General features: G+C 41.8%; 1 protein-coding gene and 1 pseudogene across 2 annotated transcripts in view; both read left to right on the top strand.

Moving 5' to 3' along the window:
* Positions 1 to 626: 626 nt before the first annotated feature.
* Positions 627 to 1,566, top strand: LOC110583994 (annotated as a pseudogene).
* A 15,227-nt stretch (positions 1,567 to 16,793) lies between these two features.
* The window catches only part of HEXA (hexosaminidase subunit alpha), a 26,744-nt gene continuing 20,938 nt past the window's right edge, over positions 16,794 to 22,599 (top strand). For both annotated transcript variants that reach the window (XM_021694082.2, XM_021694083.2), the window contains exon 1: positions 16,794 to 17,059. In XM_021694082.2, coding sequence (XP_021549757.1) covers positions 16,807 to 17,059 — 253 coding nt within the window. In that variant the 5' untranslated portion in view covers positions 16,794 to 16,806. The remainder of the gene's footprint in view (positions 17,060 to 22,599) is intronic.

Here is a 22,599-nt window from a genome sequence, read left to right as displayed (position 1 = left end):
CAGGAGCCCCTGTTTTTTATTTTTTTTAAGTTTATTTATTTTTTTTAGTAATCTCTACACCCAATGTGGGACTCGAACTCACAACCCTGAGATTAAGAGTCACATGATCTCCCGACTGAGCCAGCCAGCCTCATTATTCTTTTTTAAACTGTCTTTCCAAGTTTGCTGGACCATGACCTTGGCACAGGCCCCCCTGAAACAGAGGAAATATTAATGTTGATGAACAGGATGTGTCACCACTTCACTAGTACCACTAAACGGGAACATTACCAAAGAGAGGATATTGATGTAATGTGGGGTAACAGGTCATTTTGTGACCAGTGTCTGATTGGTAAATGATGCAACTCTCCAGCTATTGAAGGAACAGGTCAGGCACCACTGGACTCGCAGGCCTACTGAGAGGTAGGATGCTCTGGCTAGCTGGGAACTTGCTAGGGCCTGCATGCATATGACAAAACCAGCATTCGTGCGTAACTGGTGGCTGTGTATACTGCTATTTCCCCACTTTAAAAGCAATTTGGGGTCCCCAGCCTGTCTAGCAGCCACGGCCCTGCAGCCTCCAGGGTCCAGGAGGAGCACGGCTGAGGCCCGTGGACCCTGAGCTTCCAGCGCCAACCTGACACAACATGGAGCTGCTGCCGAAACCAGATTATGGGGGCTTTTTATGCTCCCAGCTCCTCCCTGCAGAATCCTGCAGCTCCGCTCTTGCCCTGGTGCCCTTCAATGTGAAACTGGCTCAGGCTGGTTGAGGACTCAGTCTCTGAGAAAACAATTGGACTGATGTGAATGCAGTTTTGGAAAAACATGTGGATGGTGTATCCTTTAACATTTCACCACCACAGCAGGTGGCCAGTGAACTAGATGAGGCACCAGCAGAAGCAAGCCCCTCTCCTGGGCCCCCAGACTGACCTTGCAGAGCCCCAAGGGGTAAAAGCCAGGCCCCCGCCATGGGGGACTGAGAAAAAAAAAAGGCAGCTGGGAAGCTGCTATCAAAAGATATACTCTGACTAAAAGATGGCTTATGACAATCATTGGTAAAGGAGACTAAAATTTGGATGACAAAGCATATAACATCTGGGAACTGGAAAATTCTGCTGAAAACGCACAGAACTCTCCTCTTCATTTAACAATAGAACTATTTACCCAACAGGAACTCCATACCACTCATGCCACAAGTCACGCTGGAAAAGCACAGGGCATTGTCACGTGTTTGAGAGCAACGCCCTATCGCGGTAGCAGAAGAGGGGTGTTCCTTCCCTTGGATATTTGTGTGTTTGACAAACACAACACATGGTGTTTCACAAGAGGATTTTCTATGGAAGAACCAAGCTATAAAGGTGAGAGATGAAATATTTGTGTCATTGCTAGCCCAGGACGCTGGCACTTAAAGCATGCTAGGTCCTTCCACAAAAGTGTTCTTGTGAAAGCATTTCCTGCTTTTCTTCAAGTTGCTCTGGAGGACTACTTAAAGAAAATTCAACAAATGAATTTTTATATATTCCACCCATCTTTACAGCAGACGGATGCTTCCCGTTACTTCCATTATCTGTGTATATTCAGTCATGAGGAAGAAGAACTTAATTTCATGGCATTGGGGAAAAAAAGCAGTTTGGCTAGAAGAAAACAGAGTAATATGTTTGTGACCTTGCAGCAGGCCAAGAATTTTTTTAAAACAGGACTTCTAAGGGCGCCTCGGTGGCTCAGTCGGTTGGGCATCTGCTTTCGGCTCCGGTCGTGGTCCCAGGGTCCTGGGATTGAGCCCCGCATCGGGCTCCCTGCTCAGTGGGGGGGCCTGCTTCTCTCTCTCCCTCTGCTGCTCCCCCTCCTCGTGCTCTCTCTCACTCGCTCAAATAAATTAATAGAATCTTAATAAAATGAAATAAAATAAAGAGGACTTCTATTCACCAGAAGATACCCTTGAGACGTAAAAAGGCAGTCCATAGAGTGGGGTAAGATCTTTTCAATGTATGTATCTAACAAAAAACTCATAGCAAGAATATATAAAGAACTCTTACAAATCAATGAGAGAGACAACCTAATAGAGAAATGAGCAAAGTCCTTAATTGACATTTTGCCAGATATGGCAATGGCCAATAAACATATAAAAAGGTGCTCAGCTTTATTAGTCATGAGGGAAATGCAAATTAAAACCATAATGCACTGGGGCACCTGGGAATTTTGGATTGATTTAACAATGAATGACTTTTGAGATAGATAATTCTTTTTTTTTTTTAAAGATTTTATTTATTCATTTGAGACACAGAGATACAGAGAGAGAGAGAGCATAAGCAGTGGGAGAGGCAGAGGGAGAGGGAGAAGCAGACTCCCGGCTGAGATTTTATTTATTCATTTGAGACACAGAGATACAGAGAGAGAGAGAGCATAAGCAGTGGGAGAGGCAGAGGGAGAGGGAGAAGCAGACTCCCGGCTGAGCCAGGAGCCCGATGTGGGGCTCGATCCCAGGGTCTTGGGATTGAGCCCAATTGGGCTCCCTGCTCAGCGGGGAGCTTGCTTCTCCCTCTCCCTCTGTCTGCTGCTCCCCATGCTTGTACTCTCTCTCTGTCTCTCTCAAATAAATAAATAAAATCTAAAAAAAAAAAAGAATAGAGTAGCAGTTATGATTGTGCCTCAATTAAAATTTTGGCAGTACTACTTACTAGCTCTCTGATGTTGAGCCCGTTATCTAACCTTCTACACAACAGTTTCCATATATGTGAAATGGAAATAATGGTACCTTTCTCCCAGGGTAGTTATGAGAATTACATGAATTAATATTTGAAAAGCATTAGAATGGTGCTCAATGCATAGTATGATATTTGGGTTTCTTAATCATGTAACACCTAAAATTAAGTAAAAGTAGTCTCTGATCATGGATATGTAGAGAAAATAATATAATTTATACAAAATTTTATTTCATCCTTTTAAAACTCCTATTTTGTATTTAAATGTGCTTCTTTAAATGACAACTAATCTGCGTACATAATTTATAAATTGTGGGGGGTGCTGTGCAATTATTTTTTGTGCTGGATCACAATTTGACGACTGCTGTTCCAGATTAAGAATCGGTCTGTAAAACTGAAACAGATATTGTATAGGAATAAGTTATGTAGAGAGCATCACTGTTCTTTCATTGTGATTAGTATTCTGGAGATATTAATGTGTCTTGTACATTTTTAAGGGTGTGTTCTGGAGAATCTACACAGAGCCTCTCTAAGGGGAAACCTGATGTACCACGTGATCGCTGTCAATTACCTCTATTGCATAATAAAAGGGTTAACCACTTGAAAAAGAAAAGAAACCATAATGCAATATCACTACACATCGGCCAGAATGGTTCAAATGAAAAAGTGCTGGCAAGTATGCAGAGCAACTAGAACGCTCATGCACTTCTGTTGGGAGTATAAATTGGTAATATCATGGAAAAACTGCCTGGTGGTATCTGCTGGAGCTGAATAAACACATGCCCTTCTCATTCTAGGTGGGTAGGCAACGGAAAAATGTCCACATGTCTACCAAAAGACATGTATTACCATGCTCATAGCAGCACCTGTCATAATAGTCCCGAATTGGAAACTACCCAATTGCCCATCAACAGAAGAATGGAAAACCGTGGTACATTCATACAATGAAATACTATATAGCAATACGAATAATCTACAGGCACACGAGCAATATGGATGAATCTCATAAACACAATGCTGAGCAAAAGAAGTCAGATACAGAAGACTACATAGGTATGATTGCATTCATGTGAAGTACAAAGCAGGCAAAATTAATCTGTGTTTTCAGAAGTCAGAAATACCCTCCGGAGGAAGATGACTAGGGACTGGGAGGAATACATAAGGGGATTAGGGGGTGCTGGAAATGTTCTATTTCTTGATCTGGGCATTGATTACCAGAGTCCTATATGTATACTATATTTTAAATAATTTAAAAGTTAAAATAATAATTTGCATGTATAAAATCAAGAATCTTAAAAATTTATCTTTTGTCTCAGTAATTTCACCTCTAGGAATCTATGAAATCAGTATTATTTTTATAGCTTGTTAATGTAACCTCTTATCTACTAGGAACTGTGCTAGGTGCTTTGCGTACGTTAACCCACTTGCTTTTGTGAATCACATTTTTCCCATTTCATCTTCTAATTATTATTGCTAACATATAAATTAGCTATTTTTGTTTATGTATTTATCTTTTATCAGGCCACTTGACTAAGTTATTTTAATTCCAATAGCTCCTTTGGCTAATTCTCTAGGGTTTTCTAAGTAAACACTGTATCATCATCAAATAGTAATAATTCTGTCTCTTCCTTTACAAAACTTGCCTTATTGAATTGATTGGACCCTCCCAAATAAAAAAATAAATCTTTTTTTAAAATTCCACGTATGAGTGAAATCATATGGTATTTGTCTTTCTCTGATTTATTTTGCTTAACATAATACTCTCTAGCTCCGCCCACGTTGTTGCAAATGGCCAGGTTTCATTCTTTTTGATGGCTGAGTAATATTCCATTGTATATATATAATCCACAACTTCTTTATGGACATTTGGGCTCCTTCCATTATTTGACTATTGTTTTGTTTTTTTTTTTAAGATTTTATTTATTTATTTGAGAGAGAGAGAGAGCACATGAGAGGGGGGAGGGTCGGGAGTGTCAGAGGGAGAAGGAGACTCCCTGCCGAGCAGGGAGCCTGATGCGGGACTCGATCCCGGGACTCCAGGATCATGACCTGAGCCGAAGGCAGTCGCTTAACCAACTGAGCCACCCAGGCGCCCTATTTGACTATTGTTGATAATGCTCCTATAAATATCAGGGTGTAGGTGCCCCTTTGAATCAGTATTTTTGTATCTTTTGGGTTAATACCTAGTAGTGCTATTGCTGGGTCATAGGGTAGCTCTAGTTTCAACTTTTTGAGGAAACTCCATACTGTTTTTCAGACTGGCTGCACCAGTAATATCAACATGTACAGTTACTAGTCACCATTTATAAGGAAAATACAGCATTGTCGAATTAATACATTAGCCATTATTTATATAATATTGATATTTTTTCCTATCTGAACTTGGGACATAGGGGAAGCTACAATAATTTCAATATCATAATCAAAGCATAAGTTTCTAGTATGTTTAGTTGTCCTTTTATTTTTCTATTTTTTTTAAAGATTTATTTCAGAAAGAGCACACGAGGGGGGGTGGAGGGGCAGAGAGAGGGAGAGAAAAGAATCACAAGCAGACTCATTGCTGAGCACAGGGCCCAATGCAGGGTTCAATCTCAGGACTCTGAGATCATGACCTGAGCCAAAATCAAGAGTCGGACACCTAACCAACTGAGCCACCCAGGTGCTCCTTTTTTAGAATTTTAAAAATATATCCACATGTTTAGATTTTTTTCCAGTTTTAGCATATTATGGTCAAAGAACATGCCCTATAAGAATTCTACTTTTTGCTTCTCATCACAAGAAAAAAATGTAACTATGTATGCTGATGGATGTTAACTGGACTATTGCAATGATCATTTTTCAATATATACAAAGATCAAATCATTAAGTTGTACACCTAAAATTAATATAATGTTATATGTCAATTATACCTCAAAAAATGAAAAAAATAATTCCACCTTTTGGAATTTAGTAATATTTGTTTTTTTTTGCCAGTTTTTCTCAATGTCCTATAGACATTTAAAAACAATGTGTAAGATACAAAGCTTTAAATTTACTTGTGTAGAAAATGATTCTAAATCTATTACATTCACATTATTAATATTATTCAAGATGTTCCTATTATTTACTTTTTCTGCACTGATAAAATATTCCCAGATAAATTTTAATTTATCTTACTATAATTATAGTTTTTTCTTTTCCCTTATAATTTTTCCAATTTTTGCTTTATATTTATATATTTTTTTGTTGTTAGTTGTGTGATGGTTCATGATTTCCATCTTCTTTGTGATTTGAACCTTGTATTATTAAAAATATTCACCTTTGTTCTATTTAATTTTTTTGCCTTGGGTTCTGTCAGATGTTAACTTGTTCTTTTTGTTTACATTCTCTTGGTATATCTTTGATATACCATTTTTTTCCTGTCATCATTTTGATATCATTTTATTTTTTAATTTCTTTGAGTATAGCTGACCCACAATGTTACATTAGTTTCAGGTGTACAACATAGAGATTCAACTTCTCTATATGTTATGCTAGGCTCACCACAGTGTAGCTACCATCTGTCACCATACACCACTATTACAATATCATTGACTATATTCCCTATGCTGTACCTTCTATTCCCATAACTTACTCCATAACTGGAAGCCTGTATCTTCCACTCCCTTTCAACCCATTTCTCCCATCGCCCACCCCCTTCCCCCCAGCAACCTTCAGTTTGTTCTCTGTATTTAGAGATCTAATTCTGCTTTTTGTTTATTCATTTGTTTTGTTTTTTAGATTCCACATATGGGTGAAATCATATGGTATTTGCTTTTCCCTGTATTATTTCATTTAGCATAATACCCTCTAGGTCCATCCATGTTATTGTGAGTGGCAATATCTCATCCTTTTTATGGTTGCATAATATTCTATTCCATATGCATACATATGGGATATATATGTACATATATGTGTGTGTATATATATATGTGTGTGTATATATGTACATCCCACATCTTTATTCATATATCTATCAATAGACACTTAGGCTTGGCTATTGTAAATAATGCTGCAATAAATATAAGGGTGCATATATATTTTCAAATTAGTGTTCTCATTTTCTTTGGGTAAATACCCAGTAGTGGAATTATTGGATCATATGGTATTTCTATTTAAAAAATTTTTAGGAACCTCCATACTGTTTTCCACAGTGGCTATACCAATTTATATTCCCACCAATTGTGCACGAGGGTTCCTTTTTCTTCAGATCCTTGCCAACACTTGTTATTTCTTTTCTTTTTGATTTTAGCCATTCTGACAGGTGTAAGGTGATATCTCACTGTGGTTTTGATTTGCATTTCCCTGATGATGAGTGATGCTGAACATCTTTTCATGTGTCTGTTGGAAATCTGCATGTCTTCTTTAGAAAAATGTCTATTCAAGTCCTCTAACCATTTTTATCTTCTCCCATTCAATAGGTTGCCTTTTGTTTTGTTGATGCTTTCCTTCACGATGCAGCTTTTTATTTTGATGTAGTCCCAATAGTTTCTTTTTGCTTTTGTATCCCTTGCCTTAGGAGACACATCTAGGAAAATGTTGCAATGGCCAACATCAAAGAGATTACTGCCTATGTTCTCTTCTAAGAGTTTTATGGTTTCAGTCTCACATTTAAGCCTTTAACCCATTTTGAGCTTATTTTTGTGTAGGATGTTAGAAAGTGGTCCAGTTTCATTCTTTTGCTTGTGGCTGTCCAGATTTCCCAGCACCATTTATTGCAGACAGTCTTTTCCCCCATTATATATTTTTGCCTAATTTGTCATAGATTAATTTGGTATCATTTTAATATTTTTTAAAAGATTTTATTTATTTGTGTGTGTGTCTGTGTGTGTGTGAGAGAGAGAGAGCGAGAGAGCGAGAGAGCATGAGCAGATGGGAGGGGCAGAGGGAGAAGCAGACTTCCCACCGAGCAGGGAGCCTGATATGGGACTTGATCCCAGGATCCTGGGATCATGACCTGAGCCAAAGGCAGATGCTTAACCAACTGAGCCACCCAGGTGTCCGGTATCATTTTAAATGTCTCTTAGCAACAACATTTAGACTGTTCTTTGCTTAATCTGAGAGTCTTTGTCTTTGATTAGTGGAATTTAACCTATTTACATACAGTGTGATAATTTAGACAGACTGGGCTTAGTCCTATCCTCTTATTCTTTTTATTTTCTGTTAAATACATATTCTTATTTCCTCCTATTTCCCTCTTATTTTGCCAGAATGATCCAGTTTCCTTTGGTCCTTCTCTTTTTCTGTAATGATGTGGAAGTCATGTATGCTGTTTCTGTCTTGCTAGATCTTACTCATCAATTCTATTACACATATTTAAAATTAATTTCAACGCATTAACAGTAGCAATGAAAGGATAATACTAATGTTGAAAAGGAGTGATGAAATGAGCATTTTCACACATTATTGGTGAGAATGTGAATTTTTATCCCATGTTTCCAAGTATTTATAGAGAGTGGGTGGGGAAAGTAGCCCTGATTATATAGCTTAATCCAGGAAGGGCCTAGGGCTGTGATCAATCTCATCCAAGGCACAAAACTGAAAAATGAAATTTCCAAGTGAAAAACAAGGTATTAATGGTGGGAAAGTATAAAAACAGATACTGGCATGGCAAACAATATCCTCTATAATGGTCATTGTAGTACTGCTTATAAGTAAGAAAATTTGCAAGCAACCTAAATGTGCATTAATGGGGAACTGGTTAATTAATTATGGAACTTTCACACTATTCCCCTCTGTCATCTTGGGAAAGTTATTTAACCCCTCAATTCTGATTTTCTTATCTATAAAATGGGAATAATAAGAGCATCTATATCAATCATAAAGTTTATTATGAGACTTAAATAAACATGTACAGCCCTTAAAATGGTGTCTGGCACATGATAAGTACATAGTATATGGTAGCTACCATTATTATTATTATTCAGATTTTAAAAATGGAATATTGTACGGAGTGGGGTGAGGGGAAATTGGATGAAGGTGGTCAAAAGGCACAAACTTCCAGTTTTAAGATAAATCCTGGGGTTGCAATGTACAACATGATGACTATAGCTAACACTGCTGTATGATATATGAACGTCATTAAGGGAGTAGATCCTAAGAGTTCTAATCACAAGGAAAAAATTATATACATATGAGATGATCATGTTAACTAAACTTATTGTGGTAATCATTGCATGATATATGTAAATTAAGTCATTATGCTGTACAACCTAAACTTACAGAGTGCTGTATGTCAATTATATCGCTATAAAATCGGGGAAAATCTGAGTATTAGCTTATACATAAAGTTGTTTTTTTTATATAATTTTTTTAAAGATTTTATTTATTTATTTGACAGAGAGATAGAGAGAAAGCACAAGGATACAGAGTGGCAGGCAGAGGCAGAGGGAGAAGAAGGCTCCCCGCTGAGCGGGGAGCCAGAGGCGGGGCTTGATCCCAGGCCCCTGGGATCATGACCTGAGCCGAAGGCAGCCGCTTAACCGACTGAGCCACCCAGGTGCCCCATAAAGTTGTTTGTTTATTTTTTTTTAAAGATTGTATTTATTTGACAGAGAGAGAGACAGTAAGAGCAGGAACACAAGGAGGGGGAGTGGAGCCACCCAGGCACCCCATACGTAAAGTTTTTTTTAAAGTTTTAATTTAGGGGCGCCTCGGTGGCTCAGCTGTTAGGCGTCTGCCTTCGGCTCAGGTCACAATCCCGGGGTCCTGGGATCGAGCCCCGCATCGGGCTCCGGGCTTGGCGGGAAGCCTGCTTCTCCCTCTCCCACTCCCCCTGCTTGTGTTCACTCTCTCACTGTGTCTCTCTCTGTCAAATAAATAAATAAAATATTTAAAAAAATAAAGTTTTAATTTAAATTCCAGTTAGTATACAGTGTAATATTAGTTTCAGGTGTACAATATAGTGATTCAACACTTCCATACAACACCTGGTGCTCATCAAAGTGCCCTCCTTAATCTCTATCGCCCATTTAACCTTACATCCCCCCCAACTTCCCCCTAGTAACCATCGGTTTGTTCTCTATAATTAAGAGTCTGTTTCTTCGGGGCGCCTGGGTGGCTCAGTCATTAAGTGGCTGCCTTCCGCTCAGGTCATGATCCCAGGGTCCTGGGATTGAGCCCCGCATCGGGATCCCTGCTCAGTGGGAAGCCTGCTTCTCCCTCTCCCACTCCCCCTGCTTGTGTTCCTTCTCTCGCTGTCTCTCTCTCTGTCAGAAAATAAATAAAATCTTTTAAAATAAAGAGTCTGGGGCGCCTGGGTGGCTCAGTCGTTAAGCGTCTGCCTTCGGCTCAGGTCATGATCCCAGGGTCCTGGAATCGAGCCCGGTGTTGGGCTCCCTGCTCCGCGGGAAGACTGCTTCTCCCTCTCCCACTCCCCCTATTTGTGTTCCCTCTCTCGCTGTGTCTCTCTCAAATAAATAAATAAAAATCTTAAAAAAAAAAAAAAAGAATGACATCTCTTCCTAACTGGACCAATCATATTCTCTCTCTGGAGAACTTAAAACTGGAATACTGAGGGAATAAATTAGGAAGAGAAGGAGAATGAAACAGATGCAGGGGCGGGGATGACAGGTAGGATGGGTCCTGGGAGACCAAAGGGAGACCTTGATTCCTAATAGATATTACAGCCCATTTGACCTTGGCTATAACTAACTTCTTATGTCTCGATGCTCGTGAAGATGATTGCCCACTGTTGAGCTATCTGGGGTTCTCTTTCTCTAAAAGATCTCCAACAAGAATATCAAGTGTTTAACCTTTTGCACATAGAACATGAAGAATCATTTTGATTTCTGAGGCATTCTTATATTACATATCATCACTCACTAATTAGAAGGATCACTGTTTTTTTGACCTTTATCTCCATGGATAGAGCTCTGATTACCTCGTAATTACCTGGGTGCTCACTTGTTGACTCTGAACAATTCTCTATCCTTCCACTGGCCTCCTCCCACTATCTGGCTAATGTGGACTCAAGCAAAGTTAGCAGACTTTATTATTTTCCTAAGCAAACTTTAGGAAGTTAGCTGCTGTCAAAGGAGAGAAGCACTGGTCAAACACAGTGACTTTCATATTACTTGCATCATTGCTTCTTTCTAGCTCTAAAGTTAATTGAAAGTTGCCATGCACATTCAAATCCAGTGATCATTCCTTTCTAGAATAAGGCAGGGGGCTAAGAACAGGATGTAGGTTTAGTGGACTCCATGATTAAACTGCATTCAATCTCAAGGAGACTAGATGACTGCAGGCATTTCCAGAGGCACAATCCAGTGGGCTAGAGAGAATCCCAGTCAGGAAGGCCACATATCTGTGGTCTGGTTTCAGCCTTACCACTCTCTGGCTATATTTGCACCTGGTTGAATAATTGCAATAGAAAAATTTATTGGTGTGCCTACTACACGCAAAGCACTGTATTATGTGTAGCAAGGAATGGATTTAGTCATTTGACAAACTTCTACTGAGCACTTGCCATGTACGTGTCACTAGGTGCTGGAAGTTTCACTATGACCAATACCCTATTCTTGCTCTTGAGGAACAGCACTTCACCTCTCTAGTTCTCAGGTCTCTTAGCTCAAATGAGAAGTAAACTAGATAATTTCTAAGATCTTATCTAGGTCTAAACTTCTATGCCTCTCAGAATTTCCTCCTAGACCTCTGTACCCCTTTGGGGTGGGGCAAAGAGGTTGGTTTGTTATTGTTTTTATTCAAGCAAAAGTTTACAATAGAGGATTAAGTATTTCTCAAACATACATTACAAACAACATATATATAATTTTTTCATTTTTAAAAAGATTTTATTTGAGAGAAAGAGAGAGAGCACGAGTGGGGGGCAGAGGCAGAGGGAGAGGGAGAAGCTGACTTCCAGCTGAGCAGGGAGCCTGGTGCAGGGCGTAATCTCAAGACCCTGAGATCATGACCCGAGCCAAAGTCGATGCTTAACTGACTGAGCCAACCAGGCACTCCTATATATTTCCTGCAAATAGCATATATTGATTTGAGTTCAGTAGTGTACTGTTTCTCCCTAAATCGTTGTTAGAAGTTGAACCTATCTCCATGGAATTTCATGAATGCTTGATCTACTCATGATTGTGTGAGGCCAGGAGCAGAATATTCAAACCATTGAATTTTGACCAACTGCCTAATGTGGTAATAACCCTGTCAGGTCCCTATGGAAGACACATGCTGAGGATAATCCAGGCCAAGGAACACTACAGCTGGGGCCTTGATCCAGATCTTGAATGAATACTCTATACAGGCAAGCTAGGCATTACTACCCGGGTGCCACAGGGACTCCTGCCTAGCCTGCATATGCATCGTGCTCCTCCCTTTCTTCTGGACACCTCCTGACTCATCTCCGCATTTCTCTCTCAAGTGGGAGGAAGCCCCAGGGCATTTTCTGTGCCATCCACATGGCAGAAAAATTCTAAGAAGGATAATCAATCCCGATATAGAAAAAAATCTAAGAGAAATTTAAGAGAAGATCCAAAAGGCACTCCCAACAGAAGACATTTTAACTGTGCTCTTACGACAAAGAAGTCTACCCATAGAATTGGTGAAATTGGACATTTTGGAAACCTGAATCACAGCAATATACCAGTAATGTTTTCTGAAGTCAAATGTTAGTAGATGGCCAAAGAACAGAAATGTTGACGGTATCTGTGCTCTAGGTTTCTTGGAGGCTATATCATGGCTATTAGTCAAGGAAGGAAAATAAGACACGGAGGACCCAAGCAGGAGGAGAATGGTAAGAAGGCAAGGAAATGAGTGATAAATCTTTTAGAACCGATTGGGGAATTCCAGTGGGCGAAGGGGGTAAATTATTTTCCATGAGGGACTTACATAATCAGTTTAAGGTTTCATCAATGCCCCACTCCCTGAAGGGAGCTGCAGATTACATCCGTGGGTTTGGCTAGCATGAGCATTTATAACCACTGAGGCTCTAGGCAGAAGGCTTAAGAGATCGGACTGGAGCCAAGATAATCCTAATCCAGAGCAGCCATCAGGTTGCCTGGAGCAGGATGTATTTTAAGCAAAAGAGATTCGCACTGAAAGGGCCTTGAACACCACACAACGGTCTTACCTTTAGAAACGAGCCCTTTTTTGGTCTAAAAATCCCAACATCAGAGGCTTGATGAGGCCACTCTTGCTGCTTGGGACCCTGGATAGGATTGCTGATATTTTCCCATGAGAGATAAAAGCTTAAAGTAGGCAAAAGCCTTAATCAAACGATGGTAAAGGGGAAACTAACATCTTATCAGTATTCCTCTTCATACACTATTGATTCTAGACCAACAGAATTCTTACCTCCCCGATATTACTCCAGATTCTTCAGAGATCTCTGCCTACGTTCGGTGCCATTTCATTCTATTCATTCAAAATTATTCATTAAATATCTCTGCACCAGACACCGTTCTAGGGCCTGCTGGATCCTAAACCAAACAAGGTAGATGAAGTTCTCCTTCAAATTTGTAGTCCTCCTTCATGGACTGCTTTTTGTCTACACACTGATATTCTGTCTTTAAAATCTTAATACAAATACTCCCTCATTCATGCATTCTTGTGAAAAATTCTGGTTGAACACTTAACTGTGTGCAGAGTCCTGGCTCAGGCAGTAAGGATTCGACTGTGAAAAAGACACCATTCACTCAGCATGTGGTCTGTGGTAGACACGAACAAGAAGCTAAAGTGAGGGTGCCATAAAGAAGTACCCAAAAGGAGGTAATGTCTAAGTGCTTCTCAAAGTTTCTCATAGCACATACAGGAGATTGCTCTTGGCTGGAGGTGACCGGCTAGAATGTCTAGCTGTCCCAGGCTCTGCCTGGCCAACCTAAGGACTGAGAAGATCACTGTCTCAGCACACTTGTACCCCATTCACAGCATAATTGTTGGTCTGGTCTAGGCTAAGGCCTGAAGGATAAGTAGATGCTAAATTGGAGAACACATATTCAGAGCCCTGTAGGTGTTCATTTAACGAGTCTTTATTGAGCATCTACTATGTGCCAGACACTGTGCCTGGGGCTAGGAATACAACAGTGAACACAGAACCTGTGCTTAAGGAGATTTTACTCTAGTGTGGAAGACAGACAAATGGGCAAGCAATTACAATACTATGACATAAGTGGTCTACTGGAGGTAAAATCAAAGGGTTATAGGACTTTACCCAGGTCTGAGAAGTCAGAGATTTACAGGGTGGTAAAATAAATGTTAAGACCTTCAAGTAGGTGGACTGGGAGTGGGAGGTAGGAAAGGCATTCCAAGGAGAAGAGTATGGTAAAAGTGAGATAATCATGACACATCTCCTTTTGCTATCCCCATAAACCCTACGCTCAATACAGATTCCTCACTATCTAAAAGTAGAGCATTCCTATGACACCTTTCATAAATCAAAATAGTGTAAAGCAAAGGTGAAGCAATTACCATTCATTTATATGGAAAATTTTTGAGCATTCCCAGACCCAAAAAACAACCTCTCTTAGGCTTTTCTGATACCTTAGGACACATCTTGCTAATGCATGCACAAAATAAACTGAGATGAAACACAGATGTTCACAGACACAGTTTAAAGCTATGGCAGCTGAGGATGGTTCCCAGGGAAGGAGCTTGACGAGGCCACTCTTGCTGCTTGGGACGCGCACTGCCTGTATGATGGCTGGCTGCAAGACAAATGCTAAACAACACTATTTTCATTTGATTGATTGATTGATTGATTATTTATGTATTTGAAAAACAAAAATCCTCCAGATTTCTTTAGGTTAGTGAAAACAGGTACTGATGTAGCCTTTTGTAAAAGGGAGTGGCTTAATGACGACTTTCAAAAACCTATATGCCATCTTTTTTCACTCCTCTGTGCTTTGCCCGTGCTCCCCTTCCCTGCTTGGCTAACTCGTGCTTTAGGAGCCAGCTCACAGTCACCTCCTTTGTGAAAGACTTCCCCAGCCAAAATGAGTCATTCCCTCCTCTCTGCTTCTACAGTGATGACTGAATGAACTAAAAATCTGGACACGTTGTCTGATATGTCTTTTTCTGATACGTAAACTAATTTTATAAGAAGCTATAGATATGAAATTAAATCGTTTTATTCATTTAACAAGCTCTTTAATAAAAAGAAAAATTAAGAAAACAACCAAATATCATATACTATACTATCTGTGTCATTATTCTTGTTATTCATCTGTTAAAATTGATGGCAATGTTGAATTGAATATATACTAATTTAAAGAATCCAAAGTGTTAAATACCTGTTTAGGGGCGCCTGGGTGGCTCAGTCGTTAAGCGTCTGCCTTCGGCTCAGGTCATGATCCCAGGGTCCTGGGATCGAGCCCCGCATCGGGCTCCCTGCTCTGCGGGAAGCCTGCTTCTCTCTCTCCCACTCCCCCTGCTTGTGTTCCCTCTCTCGCAGTGTCTCTCTCTGTCAAATAAATAAATAAAAATCTTTTTTAAAAAAATAACTGTTTAATTTACTTTTGCTACTATCTCTATGCTGGTCTCTAAATATTTATATGGATTATGATGTGTTTTTTTTTTAAGATCGTATTTATTTATTTGAGAGAGAGACAGAGATAGCAACAGAGATAGCAACAGAGAGAATGAGCGGAGAGGAGAGGGAGAAGCAGGCTCCCGGCTGAGCATGGAGCCATGGTGGGGCTGGATCCCAGGACCCCGGGATCATGACCTGAGCTGAAGGCAGATGCTTAACCAACTGAGCCACCCAGGAGCCCCTTATGTTTTTTGTGTCTTTTTTTTTTTTAACTTTTAATAGTTGTTCCTTACTTTTATGATTGTCTACTATAGTGGTGAGAGAGGATAATTGGAATAATATGTTTTGAAATATTCTCTCAACAAAAATCTTTGTATTTTCATTAGTAATTTTTACAGTCTCTTTATTCAGAATCCAGCTCCTTCATTTTGTAACTTAAGTAAATGACTCCTCTCCCTTGGTACACGCTGAATATCACATAAAGGGGTGCCCTGGCACATGCTCAGTCCTGAAATCACACTTTGACCTACTGTTCCTGTAGCAGTCCCTCTGCTTCCGGATACCCACTATTTCCTGGATCTGCAGTCCTCTTCCTTCCCCATTGCTCTAGTTCACGCTTTCAGTATCTTCCACCCCCAATAAACAAGGGCTCCCTAACTGGTTTATCCATCCAACTATTCGACGTGAGATTTGTAAAATGCAAGCCTTTGGGATGATTTTCACTTGTCCAGCCCACGGAATAAAGTGCTGACTCTGGGGCTTGCTATGTAAGCCCCTGAAGGGGCCTGTCTTATTTCCGGGTATTCTCCATCTTGCACCCAAAGTCTAAGCAATGTCTTAATGCTCGCAGTAAGTATATACCCCAGTTCGTGTAGTTTTGTTTTGGGGGAAGGGACTCGGGGGGCACTGAGGAAGAGATTATCAACCATCGAGGAAAGAGCCCACACCCGAGGCAGGAAATGGGATGCCTCCAGCTAGCTGAAAGTACAGGACTTTTCCCAGCCATAAATACATCTCATTCCTTTTTTTTTCCAAAGATTTTATTTATTTATTTGAGAGAGAGAATGAGAGAGAGAGAGAGCATGAGAGGGGGGAGGGTCAGAGGGAGAAGCAGACTCCCCGCTGAGCAGGGAGCCCGATGCGGGACTCGATCCTGGGACTCCAGGATCATGACCTGAGCCGAAGGCACTCGCTTAACCAACTGAGCCACCCAGGCGCCCAATACATCTCATTCTCGTGATCTTGTGGTCTCTCCCTAGAAGACCCAGTCAGACTACCCGATTCCAGCCCCTTCCGCCCCACAGCGTTTCCCGTTAAAACCACCAGTGGTTTGCATCCTCCCATCTTCCCGCTTCTGAAGTTCCCCGAGCCGGGCCGTCCTCTAGCTCGTTCGCCCTTCAGGCTGGGGGAAATGTCCGTTCCCGCTCGACCCCGCCGCCCGCCGCCTGGCGCTCGCACCGCTGCGTGCGCTTCTCGGTCTCGGCGCCTGGAGGGGCCCGGAGCCGGCCGGCCGGGGTCGCGGCCGAGGAGCCGGCCGGTCACGTGGCACGCCGGTAGTCACGCGGGCGCCGCTCAGCTGACGGGGGGGCTCACGTGGCCCCGGCGGCCGGGAGCGAGGAGAGCGGCGGGGCCATGGCGGGCTCGGGGCTCTGGTTTCCGCTGCTGCTGGCGGCAGCGCTCGCCGGCAGGGCCGCGGCCCTCTGGCCCTGGCCCCAGTACATCCAAACCTCCGAGTCCCACTACGCCATCTTCCCGCACAACTTCCAGTTCCGGTACCACGTCAGTTCGGCCGCGCAGCCGGGCTGCTCCGTCCTCGACGAGGCCTTCCAGCGCTACCGCGACCTCCTCTTCACCTCCCGCTCTTGGCAACCTCCTGAACCCACAGGTGAGTCGGACCTGCCCTGCCTCGTTTCCGGCTCCGAGAGAGCCTGCCCGGGGGCGCCTCCCCAAACCTCCCGAGACGCCCTTCTTTTGGCTTCTGCCCAAACCTGTCGTCTAGTCACAACCCTCTGGTCTCCACTTCCTCCTGCGCCCTTTCTCCAGCTGTCATCTCAGACCCCCCCCACGTTTAGTCCCCAGCTCCATTCTCTGCTTCACTGAGCTGACTTCTGGAGCCAGGATTTCTCTGGAATCCTGCCCCCCGGGCTCTGTTTCACCAAGAATGCCTGCTACGGGGCTGCAGTTCAATCAGGATGTCAAACTGCTGAAAATACTGGGCCAGGAGACATCGAAGGTGATCCGTCTGACCGTGTTCAAGTGTCTAGGGTCCCAGTGAGACTGTGACCGGGGCTGGGTAGAGGACATCAGAGCTGACACCAAAGATTGGCAAGATAAGACATTAGAAATGACTTGACCTCTGCAGAATTACATAAAAAGTGTCTGACACATGGCATGTCCAGTAAATGTTTAAACTGAGAGAGAAATCGGAGAACACTTCCATAGGGAAATGAATTTTGAGTAACCACTTAAAGTGGGGTGGTGGATATAATTGGCCAGGACTGAAAGAGTATTCCAGGGAGGAAGAAAGGCTTGAGCAGAGGCACAGATGGTTATGATTGAGCTCAAAGTGCTTTGAGGGTGTATGTGATGAGGGTGGGGCTGGGGAGTGGGGAAGAATGAGGTTGGGGAGAAGTGTGGGATTGAAGTGAAGTCAGGCGTGCTGTGAATATTAGTTTCATCTAAAACAGCAGGGGTGAGCAGTTTTCTTTAAGGTAGTTGCTGAAAATTGTATTTGTGGATTATTTCACAGAAAATTGGTCAGAAGAGTCAGCAACACAAAGGAATAAAATTCTGCTTTCTGGGCTTAAAATTTAGAGTTTTCTTCACACTATTTTGGAATCCGGTTCTCTGGTTATGATGTATAGATAGTTATGGGGGGAAGCCGTATTTATGATTGGGCCATATGGTAACATCATCTTGTACCGTGTTTCAAGTGTGATTAAATTACTTTCACAAATGTTCTCATTTGATTTATAGAATTAAAGGCATTTCATTAAACAGATGGTACTTAGATAATCTAGGGAAAGGAATAGAGTCTCAGTATCAGGGTAGTTCTTAACTGGTAAGATGGATTAGGCTGGGAAGGATAAAAGGCCTGCTATTGTGTGCGGTAGATCACGTATTTCTGTGAATCTTTTATGACAAGTAATGCCTTAGACAAGATTGGCATTCAGAATGTGTTTATTTTGGTATAGAACAGTTAGGGCCTAGCTTGTCCAAAAAAAAAAAAAAAAAGATCTGTCATCTAATTGGTATGTGCCTATTCTAGCGCTGGGCACTCTGGAGGTTACAAGAAAAACATGCTCTAAAGTAGACTCAGGGCGCCTAGGTGGTGCAGTCGATTAAGTATCTGACTCTTGGTTTCAGCTCAGGTCGTGATCTCAGGGTCTTGTGATCGAGCCCCACATCGGCCTCCACCTTCAGCGGCAAGTCTGCTTGAGATTCTCTTTCCCTCTCCCTGCCCCTCCCGCTTGTGCCCTCCCTCTCTTTCTCTCTAAAACAAACAAATAAGTCTTAAAAAAAAAAGTAGGCTCAAGCTTTGAAGTCCAATTGGGGAAATATGAAGCAAAAGGACACAATGTAGGGGCGCCTGGGTGGCTCAGTCGGTTAAGCGGCTGCCTTTGGCTCAGGTCATGATCCCAGGGTCCTGGGATCGAGCCCCGCATCGGGCTCCCTGCTTGGCGGAGAGCCTGCTTCTCCCTCTCCCTCTGTCTGCCGCTCTGCCTACTTACGCTGTCTATCTCTGTTAAATAAAAAAAAATTAAAAAAATTAAAAAAAAAAGGACACAATGTATTATAAAATGCTTAAAAGATATTAGAATGTTTGCTACTATGGTATAAATTCGGATAATTCATATACATCTAAATTAAGCCATTACCTCCATTGCTGTAGGTCTAGAGTATAAGGAAGAAAATAGAAATGGGGATGATATGTGACAATGGTGTCCTAGTAAATTCCCTAATGAAAGATTTAGAGACAGATAAAAAAACTAAATAAGATGTTTATTTCAATTTGTTTTTGTTTTTAATAGCAAGTGTGAGCTATCTTTTCTTACAGCTGCACAGTTTTTTGCTGGGGCACATTGTCAATTTCTTAGCCTCTTTAAGGCATAAACCTCAATCCTTTTCCTGTGGATTACATTTACTGCCCAACCAGTACTTCTTTTAGAAATAAAAGAGGTAACTTTTATATTTCTGCATCTTCCTAAATTTCCTCTGCTGTCCCTGGAAATAATTGATAAGGGGTGAGACAATGTGTATCAACAAGAGGGTTAGCCAGTTGGATTAGGAGTTCTCTCCCACCTTTGTGGAGTCACTGACAATGAGGACAGCTGAAGAGAGGAGGTTGGATCTGTGGAGGTGATAAAGTTTTTTTTTTTTTTTAATGTTTTTTATTTATTCATGAGAGTCAGAGAGAGAGAGAGAGAGAGAAAGAGGCAGAGGCAGAGGGAGAAGCAGGCTCCCCGCCCAGCAGGGAGCCCAACACGGGACTCGATCCCAGGACCCCGGGAAAATGACCCACGCCGAAGGCAGACGCTCAACCATCTGAGCCACCCAGGCGCCCGAGGTGATAAAGTTTTATGTGTGAAGGATTTTCTGTGATCTGCCTCAAGGTATATGGATCTATATAATCCATCATCATAGAGAAATGGATTTGCTTTTCTTCTCAATTCCTGGCTATAGTGAAGAAGACCCATTACTGTGTCAACTTCTCTCTTTCATTTCCTTTGCTTCTGTTTTAAGCTTTTGTTATTGCTTAAGCTTCCTTAGTGTTGCACTCAGCCCTGAATCTAGACAATAGTGGTGTGCTATTGATGTCCACTTCTTGAAGGTGATTGGGCTTGGGTATGGTGTAGAGCTTTTTCCTTTGGAAGTGTACGCTCGGATGCAGGAAGTTTGGGTGCTTATCACCTTGGGTATCAGTAAGCAGCCTCCCCTTCTTTTGCAAAGCTTTGGGAGCAAGGGAGATGGCTTACCAGGTACACTATATCCTAGCTGAAAAGTTTAACTGTTGTCTTATTTGACCTTGTCCTGGTAGTAACTAGTACTGAGATCCCACGTTAATGGCTTTGGTCTTTGGACTAGAGCCACAGTCGTAGTTTGAGGTAAATTCAGAGCTCTAAGCTCATGTCCCTTTTATATTATTGGAGTTTCAGCCTGTTTGCCATACAGGGTGTCATCACACAGTAGTGGAGCTTTTGGGCTCCTATGAGAAGCTCATGAAAAGCCCTCAGAGAAGCCGTTCTGATGGTGTGGTTATCCCACAGGACACCCCAACTCTGGGCTCCTCCAGCCAAGTGGCAAAACTGACTTCTTAAGAAAAAGGAAGTAGAAGGTGGAAGGAAACTAGCATTTATTGAGTGTCTGGCACTTGCTTTATATTACGCCCTTTCATCTTTTTAATAGCTCTATGAGGTTGGTGTTATCCCCATCCTTCAGAACTGAGACTCACAAAGGCTAAGTAACATGTGCAGGGTTTCACAGCTAGTAGTGGTGGAGCAGAAATTCCAGTCAGGTCTGTTTGTCTACAAAGATTTTGCAATCTTGGGGTGGTCTGCTACTCACAAATATTTTCACCAAGCATTATACCGATTAGTGATTTGGAAAACTATTGGCCTTTGGTAGGAGTAAGCCCTGATCATACTTTAGTGTTAATTACCTCAGGTAGTAACTTCTAACATCTAATTGCTTAATCATTAGCACTCAAGTTATGAATGTTTTGATCCCGGGCCCATCATTATCAGATTCCAGTAGTGTTTCTGGCCAGCTTCCTTCTTTCCTTCCATCCTTAGTACAAGTAGTATTTACTAAGCAACTATAATTTGTCATTAGCACTTGTCCAAGAATATTAATTGAACTGTCCTTTTCCTTAAAGAATTTAGAGTCTCTGGAAGTGGGAATACAGTAAAGTATCAGTAAAGTGATTTTTGCTGGTAAGTACAAGGTACTTTGGGAACATCTGACCCACGTGTGTGTGTTGGGGTGTAGGAGAGGTTACCTTTTGAGAAGCCTTCCATAAAGAGCTGTCCAATCATATTTGAAAGTAGGAGTTGGTGGAATAGGTAGTAATTCACATGGAAAGAACTGCATGTGGGAAGAGCCTTCAGGAAAGAAGCCTTCATGTCATATATTTAAGAAACTCAGTGTCACTGTGGTTGAAGCACACAGATCTAGGGTGGTTCAGCAGGTTAGTTATACAGTACAGAAGCTTGAGAGAATGAGTTGGAATACCTCCAGGGGACAAGAAGGTCCAAAAGGTGACCATGGGAGGGTGTTAAGGTGTTGTTGGATAACTGCTAAGCTAGAATGTGGGTTAGTTCTTCCTCTTGAGTGTTGAAATCACCTAGGATGAAAGCCAACCTTGGAATGGAGAGGAAGACTGGAGACCAGGACCCAAAGTCTTGGGTAGTAAAGAGGTGACCAAGATGTTGCAGTGTTGGTGACAAGGAGAGGCTCGAGATTTTACAACTGAATATCATGAGCCACAGAAAAGAGGTGCTTTTTTCACTTGATGGTAGAGACTAGTTGTCCTGGAAGCAGCTGAAAAGGAGCTGCCTCTCAGAGCAGGTTGTAGGGGAAATAATATTCCTGGGGAGAGCCAGTCTTCAGTTAAGGAGGATGTAGAAGAGACTGAGGATGTTGGTAGTTCAATAACAGGATTCCAGAGGCTTGTGGGGGTGGGTGATATGTAGTCCAGGTGGCTTGGTGGAGGACAAGAAACAACATTTATAGGAATGGGAGTGTGGGTCCAGAACAGAAATGAGCAGAGGCGTCTATATACTGGGCAGCTTGACAAAAGATGATAGCGGTATGACATGGTAGGTCCTCCCAACTATAAGACTGCCATGAAAATAAGCTCCAGAGACAAATAAGAGTTCACATACATGGGAGAATTTAATATATGGTCAAGGAAACATTTCTAATCAAAAGTGCAAAGATGTTTAGTCAATAAATATGTAAGGATGACTGGTTATCCATTTGGGAAAAAATAAAATTAAATCTATATCTCATATCAAACACAAAAGTAAATTCCAGGTGGTTAAAGATTTAAAGATAAAAGCTATGCCATAAAACTATTAGAAGTATAGGAACCTGTTTATATGGTCCCAGAGGCAGAGGTGGCCTTTCTAAGCAAGCGGATAAAAGAAACCATAAAGGAAAAGATGAACAAATTTGACTACATAAAAACCAAAGCAAGAGGACCATAAGGTTAAAAAATAAGGACACAGGGCGCCTGGGTGGCTCAGTCGTTAAGTATCTGCCTTCGGCTCAGGTCATGATCCCCGGGTCCTAGGATCAAGTCCCACATCGGACTCCCTGCTCGGCAGGAAGCCTGCTTCTCCCTCTCCCACTCCCCCTGCTTGTGTTCCTGCTCTCGCTGTCTCTCTCTCTGTCAAATAAATAAATAAAATCTTTAAAAAAAAA

The sequence above is a fragment of the Neomonachus schauinslandi genome, chromosome 9 (assembly GCF_002201575.2).
Source record: "Neomonachus schauinslandi chromosome 9, ASM220157v2, whole genome shotgun sequence".
Classification (NCBI taxonomy): Eukaryota; Metazoa; Chordata; class Mammalia; order Carnivora; family Phocidae; genus Neomonachus; species Neomonachus schauinslandi.
The sequence above is the reverse complement of the archived record's forward strand: the minus strand, read 5'-3'. Positions and strand labels throughout refer to the sequence as shown.